At 38.3% G+C, this 7,881-nt stretch overlaps 1 protein-coding gene across 1 annotated transcript; it reads right to left on the bottom strand.

Annotated features, from left to right (window-relative positions):
* Positions 1-194: 194 nt before the first annotated feature.
* ddx61 (DEAD (Asp-Glu-Ala-Asp) box helicase 61) lies at positions 195-7,877 on the bottom strand. Its single transcript, XM_029503871.1, has 13 exons — positions 7,727-7,877; positions 6,074-6,889; positions 5,689-5,752; positions 5,437-5,541; positions 4,943-5,072; positions 4,538-4,684; positions 4,214-4,308; positions 3,968-4,090; positions 3,748-3,876; positions 2,934-3,114; positions 2,752-2,853; positions 2,419-2,631; positions 195-1,953 (listed from the first exon to the last, which is right to left on the bottom strand). Exons 2-12 carry the CDS (start codon positions 6,250-6,252, stop codon positions 2,426-2,428), a joined length of 1,461 nt encoding a protein of 486 aa, XP_029359731.1. The 5' UTR covers positions 6,253-6,889; positions 7,727-7,877; the 3' UTR covers positions 195-1,953; positions 2,419-2,425.
* Between the last annotated feature and the right edge of the window lie 4 nt (positions 7,878-7,881).

Raw genomic sequence — 7,881 nt, 5'->3', positions numbered from 1 at the left:
TGGGATAAATAAAAACAAACCTAATCTGAAGTGTACATCTAGTAAAGACATGTACACTGAACAATTGGATTAATTGAATCAATACATAAGCCATTTTTAAAAGTGTTAATTTTACTATTTCTAGCTTTTGCACAAGACTAATTCCATCATCATCATTTCAGAAAAATAGAAAAGAAATGAAAACAAACTGTCAGCCAGTTGGACTTTAATTCACGTTTGGCACTGGCATCAACACACTTCAAAGTATTGGGTGACTTTCAATGCAAATCATCTGGTCAACCAGTTATGGAAGTATTTTACTCCACAATGCAGTGATATGAAAAAATAGTGAAGATTTCAAACCCACTTTGAAAAACTTCAATCAGATGACATGCTTGGAGTCAAATGTTGTCTGTGCAGTGGCTCTAATTAAGGTAGCAAAAATCATCAATAGCATTACAGTGTCTGACATGAAGACAGTTACTACTAAAGAGGCTTTGAAAGACACGTGGCTTCCTTCCTTGTGGCTGCTTAGCTTTCCTGTAATGTCAGATCAAAGAAACAGCAAGAGGCTGCTGGGAGTTTCACAGCGTTAATGTTATACATTTGAGATATAGTATTTTTAACAAAGAAAAAGTACAGATGCTTTCACAATGCAATGTGCATTGAAACTGTTTAGGTACAACATAGTATCTACATTGAAAAGGTCGAAAAAGGCCCTGGCTGGTAGAGGTTTGACATTGGATGAAGGTACTTTTCAGAGATGAATGGAGAAATTAAGATAACTGGTTGGCAACTTTCAAAATGATGTTAACTAAAGCCCCTTGTCCTGCCCTGTTTTGTTACTGATAACCTTGAGACCTGAGAAAACAATGAGCAGTGCTTTAGCTGCTAGTTCGAAGGGACTGAAGAGATTTTTCACAGTTCAGTACTGACTTGTCATTGTTAGGTCAGTCACAAAACCCTATGGTGTCACTGACCTTACACTTTTATCTTTGCACAGACACCTGACTTCTGCATGTGAACATTTGAACTGATTATTTCAGAGGGGATGAAGTGAGCACCAAAGCAGCCTTCTTTAAACATCTCTCAGACCAGAGTGGTCGGTTTGGTTTCTGAAGTCATTTACGTTAGAAGCACACACATATTTATCTACTCATCCATCTCTGGCTCCCCTTTGAAGAAAGTTATTTGAAATTATCTGGTGACTGTATCACTGAATCTCAGAAATAAAGGTGGTGGGGAAAATATTTTTAGAAGCAACAGGAATGATGGCCAAAGCTATTATACAAAACAAAAAAAAAAAAGTTTGTCAATGGAGATATCAGCCAATGACGTGGCAACAAGTCAGTGCAAAAACATGGTCTAGACATTTTAGCTGTTTCGACCAAAAGTTACAAAGGAGAACAAATGTGATCCAGGTGACTTGACTATGGAATGATTGTTGGAGCTGTTTTCCTGCAATTTAGCCACAGTCTACTTACGGCCTCCATAGTCTAAGGCTTCTATCATCATAGCAAAGCACCGTCTGTGAGAGCTTAAACACTAAATCTGCAGCATGAAGGCTCTTTACTGGTCTGGTCCCATAAACAGTATTTAATAAAGCAGCCATTGAGTGTGGATAATTTTTTTTACTGTTTATGTGCAGCAGCAATGTAACCTGGGCTCCTTTGGTTTCACATTTTCATTCTTAAAGCAGTACAAAAAGAGGTTATGACAACTATTGCCAAGAATGGCCGTACCATGACCACCTCTGGCATGTGTCAAAGTTGGACCAAAGCAAAATGTCAGTATTCACTGAGGAAGATGCTGAAGATGTTTCCTAGAATATTCACAGAAAAAAGAATAGGCAAAACGCACAATGAAATCTGAAATAGACCATTTTGATTGCAGTGGGGAACAGAAATCTTCACTTCAACTTTTGTTTGGCTTGTAGACAGTATTGTGTGATGAAGGCCGAGTACCATGTTTCTCCTGAAAAACAAAACACAAAACAAGGTTAGAATTTCTGATAGCAACCAGCGAGCAGGTCACTGCTTCAAACCTGCAGTGCTGATCAGCGCTGTTAAAATTAATGTTGACTTCTGTTTTCCAGAACAACAACCCTAAACCCTTTACCTTTAAATCCTGTAAAGCTCCAGTTAATCTTCTTGATGAAAGAGGTTATTATCAGTTGGGAAGGGTGTTAATATTTGCAGTTACTGAAGTTTGACACCTAAGATGGCGCCAATATATATCAATGTCAAAAATGCTCTCATTCGTGCAAAAACCTTCTGAACCAGTATGTGAAAATATAAAAAATAAATGAATGTGTGGGTCATGACAATCATGTCACCAAGTCATTCTCTAAAGTGGGAATACAAAAACTGGGTAAAATTGCATTAGGTGTGTGGATGTTACAATAAAAAATAGGTCTCAGTAGAGTTGATAAAAACAGACCATTCATTCATGCTGATCCCAATTCTTTGTTTTTGTGTTCGCCGTCATCATCGTCTGGGTCAACAGAGTGAAACTCTGCCACATACAGGCTCTTATCAATGCTGCTGGGGATGGGCTTAATGTCAGTAACTAGTTGATCCTCGATGGTTTTCAAGTTGTAGCGGTCATCTGATGTTATCAGATTGATGGCCAGACCCAGGTGACCAAAACGCCCTGAAAGAAAAGAAAGAGTACACATTTCATACTTTTAGTAGTGTTGCAACGAGTACATAATTATAGCTGTAAACAACATTCTTTGTTGACGTCAGAGTATTTAAATAAGGAAATCTTTACCTGATCTTCCTATGCGGTGCAGGTAGGTCTCTGCACTTTTGGGGAAGTCAAAATTGATGACCACATTTACTGCCTGGATGTCAATTCCTCGAGTGAAAAGGTCTACAAGAAAACATGTCGGTCACTCATGTGAATCAACAAGTACTTTAAATCTCCACTGGGCCATAAAATGCTCCTCTTACCTGTACAGACCAAGTTTCTACACAATCCATTCCTGAAGTCATGGAACACACGGTTCCTGTACTCCTGCATCATCTTTGCATGAATGTAGAAGCATGAATAACCCAGCTGGGTGATTTTCTTGGCCAGAAGTTCAACCCTTTGTGTGGAGTTACAGAAGATGATAGACTGATTGATTTGAAGCTGTAACAGAAATGCAATTTCATCATTATTCGTTACTCAAGCAAGAAACTGAGATATTCTTTATCCTTTTTGTCTCAAATTTCCATACCTAAGGCTACGACACTTAGAAATGCTTGTCGAATGAGCATTTAATTACACTGAGAATGTACATGTCTGTGTAAGCAGACAGCAGATTATCTACTCCACAGTTTGTTAGCTGCAGAAAATGACATGAATGAGGAACAGCAGAGGTAGCACTAAAATGCATAATTTAACTGCACAACAGCTGCTAGCAAAGACAAGGTCAGCAGCGCTTGTAATTTGCTATCCATGTTGATTTTATCACTGGCATCTGTAACAGATAATGCCCATTCAGAGAGCAAACATGGGGTGTTTCCGAAACTCTCTAAATTAATTTGTCTAGACTAAAAGACAAAGTTTTTATTTTTAACTAAAATGGGACCTTCAGTGTGTTGGGTTGTTTTTAGGACTCAAAGCTCACAAGTTGTGTGGGCGTCAAAAGTAAATGTAGCAAAAGTAGTGCATTTTAAATGTGAAACATCGGTGTGGCCTAAGTATCAATCTATCCATAAGATGGAACAACTAGCTTAAATGATCAATGCAGTCCTGTGTGTACCTGCCTTCAAAACTCACCCTAGAAAAGAGCGTGTTGAGACAGTGGACCTTCTGTCTTTCAGTCACATAGGCATAGTACTGTGTGATGCCCTTCAAGGTCAGTTCCTCCATCAAGTTGATCTCATAGGGCTTCTGCAGGTGTTTGCTCTGAACACACATTCAAGGTGCATTTTGAAATGCAAACAATAAGTTGTTTCTCAGTTATTTCAGAGAACAGAACAGTGGTTTAATCACTTACCATAAATTTCTGTACACTGATTGGGAAAGTGGCAGAGTACAGCAGGATCTGACGACTCTTTGGCAAAAAGCCAATAATATCTTCAATCAGGACCACAAAGTCCTGGGACAGCAGTTTGTCGGCCTGCATAAAGGGAAATTTCAACAACCCAAAAAAAAAAAAAAAAAAAATCTAATTCTGTAGGCTGTATGCCAACACACCCAACAATAACGACAAGTGAATTAAGAAATAAAGAGCAAAACCTACCTCATCCATCACCATTATCTGGGTCTTATCCACTTTTGCCACACCCTTCTTGATCAAGTCTAGTATCCTACCCGGTGTAGCAATTATTACATGCACTATTGTGATGAGAAAAAAAGAGCACATCATAAGTTCAACAAAATGTATCTGTATGTCTTTGTTACAAAAACTAGCACAAAACACATTTTTAAAGCTTACAATATATTTCTTAAATATGACAAATAGATTTTTTAGCATAAAAAAAAACAAAACAAAAAAAAAAAAAACAAAACATTCAAATCATTCCTAATTTTCAGTACAGCAACACTTCATGTCAATGACACCTACCTATCTCATCAAGACGCATGATGTCATCTCTCAAGTTGGTGCCACCTGTGGTAGCCATAACTTTGACCCCCCCAAGGTGCTTGCCGAGCTGGATGCTGATCTGGCTAACCTGCAGGGCCAACTCTCTCGTCGGGACCATTACTATAGCTATATTTGGAGAGAAATTGTAAAAGCTGATAAAGTCCAAGTGTTACTGAAATATTAGCAGAAATACAACAAATAAATGATGCTCAGGAACAATTTACTTTATATCTTCAAACCTAAAGGCCTATTTGGCAGAATATTGCTGAGATCAAGGATGTGCAGATGTGGAAAAACTTCTGATCAAGGAAATATTGTATTAAAAATATAGACTTTACACATTGAACTAGACATAAATTTATGTCCACTGCACAATCAGCTCACCCTGGATGTGATCTTTCTTCAGGTCTATTCTCTCCAGCAGAGGGATGAGATAGGCTCCACTTTTCCCTGTACCATTCTTGGCTCGAGCCAAAATGTCTCTGCCTGATAGAGCAATTGGGATACTTTCCTCCTTTTGGCACAGAGAAAAGCCCAATCAGTACAAAGAGCGAGCTTCAACAGTCATAACAACACTTAAAAAAGGGAAGCAATTATCAAGTGCAACATGCAAAACACTCCTGATCTTTTAGAATCACACAAAGTACTTCGATTTAATTTTACAGATTTTAAAATACCTCTGGATGTGCAATCTTATATGAATCATTGCCAAAGCCAGAGATAACTACAGGGTACTTCAGATTTTATGGTTGGTAAGTGACATCAAGAGCATTCCCAAATTTAAAACAAAACCTGAGACAGCAAACACTTTTGTTGAGTGAGTGTATTATTCAATCAAGCTCACCTCAACAACAAGGGGTTCAAATTGCTTTATTTACCTGAATAGGCGAGGGTTTCTCCCATCCCATCTCAAAGATTCCCATTAAAAGTTCCCGCTTTAAGCAGTAGTCTTCAAATTCATTTCCCTTAGTTGACGTCACATCCTGGGAAATACAGATATATTTAATGAGTTCATACAGAAGCCAATATGCAGTCAGTGGATCAAAACATTGAGAATTCGGCAGAAAACATCCAAAGATTATGGACAGTAAAAGGGAATAATTTTCGGCCGTTACTAATAATGGACTTACAGACGTTTTCATCCTGGTATCTTTTGGGGGAAGTTCCAGGCACTTCTTCCAGTCATCTCCAAACCTAATTATAGGAATTTGCACTGTTAAATCAAAATGGATATGACACAGCAGACTCCAGCTGAATCCAAATCGTTTTCCCCCACAACACAGACCCACAGTGGTGCTGACAGGGATGTTTTGTTACTGCTATTTACTTTCTACAATGAAAGTTCCATAAGTACTGGCTGAGTCCAACAAAGCATGTAGAAGTGATAAATACAAATACAAATGACATATACTATCATCAATCAGATGATTGTATCCGCTATCAGGAATAAAGCTGGAGAAGTGATTTGAATTTATCAAAATGGATGTTGGTGTGTATTTAGAGCACATATCTTACTTTATTCCTCCACTGTTCTGAGGAATGCTGCTCCTGTGCTCGGGGGCGCTGGGCTGTTGGGCATTTGAGAAGACGCCCGACTGTTCTCCACCTGGCTTTGTCTGTCCTCTGAGCTGCCCATTTGCTGCTTTGTTCAGTCCAATCATTGGTGCTGGGTTTGCAGTTCTTGCCGTAGCCATGGTTTCGACACCTTAAACTGGCTATGCTCCTTACAATTTGTAAACTTTGAATTTGCCTCTCTTTCACTTATTTGTTGTGTTTAATGCACCCGTGTAAAAATTTAAAGCTGAAAAAATAAAAACTTGCTCTATTTACTTTTTATAGAGTGTACACAATGTGACATTCAGACCTCTTGAAAAGAAGAAGTCTGTGTATGAATTCTGTCTATTTACAAGACAACTCTCCAAAAAAGGGAGAAATTAACATTCATATCAATAAATAAATCAAATGTGATTTCTTATTTTTCTATCAAAATGTTTGTCTTAGCATACTCTTATCTTTTCCTAAGGAGAATGCTTCATTTCATGTGAACATTATTCAATTATTTTGGCTTGAGTGTGTTTTTTATACATTCAAAATGGTCAATAAGAATATGACCGTCTCAATCAATTCTCAAGTTTTACTACAATTTGTTTTCTTTGACAACAAGAGGATGTATGTTGGCGCTTAATACTGGCACAAAAGTTAGCAATGATAGTCCACTTTGAAGGTCTGTGGTTATCTTTTTCTGGTTCCCTCAACTTATGCTGCAAAAAGCTGGGAGGGTGGTCTGTGAAGTGCTTTGGGAATCGCCCAATAACAAAAAATCCAGGTAACCTGTGAAACACATATCAATCATGGATGGTTCATTTTCAACATCATCGAAGAAGCTACAACCTAAACTGTTACTCCGAGGCACTGGAGATCACCCACACCTCAGATTATTCTCATTAGGTGTCTTCTGGGCAAAAACGAAATTTAATCGGGTTTTAAAGTCTAAACCAATTTTTAAAAAATCAATTGCTAAAATAAAAAAAAGAGAGAAAACGTTTGTGAAATTGCGTGGTGAATATTTAGTGACCAGGTGTTTATTTACTCGAGGTTAAAATATTCACACCTACTTTGTCAGCACGGCTTTGTTGTGAGTCCGATCATATTAGCTAGCGCGATGCTAACCTAAGCTAACGCAACAACAGCTGCTAGTTGTATTGAAAGTGAGTTTACAACTGAAGGTCTTAAAAAAAAAAAAAAAAAAAACTGTGAACAAAATAAAAAGGCAAACTAATGGAATAGTTCCATATCGAATCACGTCTGTCACCAAAACATCGCTGTCACCGTCAATAGCATAGTTTGCCTGCAAAAAAAAAAAAAAAAGTTGAGTAGCATCGTTAAAAGTTGGAGCGTAGCAACGTGGCTTGAACGATCCAGCTAACAAGAGCTAACGTTAAACGGTGTTCACGTTTAAGCTGGCGGCTCCGATTAAAAGCGTAAAGACGCCGTGGGCAAATCAATTCCGTTTTCATATTCTCAGATCACATCCGTTCGGCCGACAGCAAAACTTTTAGTCAGCCCGATCAAACAAGTTGTTACCATAACGTTAGCTTAGCCAGCAACGACAGTTAAATCGATACACTTTGAGAAACGACTTTTTACCCAGTTGGAGAACAACGTTACCTCCACTCTGCTACATCCACGTAAATATCCGCCCCCGTCCCGTCGTTGCTTAACGCTTTATTGTCAGCTTAATCAACTTTGGTACATCGTTGTTTGGTGAAATCCACTCTTTTGTCTCTTCTTTCGAGGTATTGACAATTCAACATGGCCGCGCT

Source organism: Echeneis naucrates, chromosome 6 (assembly GCF_900963305.1).
Source record: "Echeneis naucrates chromosome 6, fEcheNa1.1, whole genome shotgun sequence".
NCBI lineage: Eukaryota > Metazoa > Chordata > Actinopteri > Carangiformes > Echeneidae > Echeneis > Echeneis naucrates.
The sequence above is the reverse complement of the archived record's forward strand: the minus strand, read 5'-3'. Positions and strand labels throughout refer to the sequence as shown.

Coding starts and splice junctions, on each gene's coding strand:
- ddx61 (XM_029503871.1), bottom strand. CDS start 6,252: ATGGCTACGGCAAGAACTGCAAACCCAGCACCAATGATTGGACTGAAC. Junction 5,542..5,688: donor ATACCAGGATGAAAACGTCT/GTAAGTCCATTA, acceptor TGTATTTCCCAG/GATGTGACGTCAACTAAGGG. Junction 4,091..4,213: donor AGATAATGGTGATGGATGAG/GTAGGTTTTGCT, acceptor CCCTTTATGCAG/GCCGACAAACTGCTGTCCCA.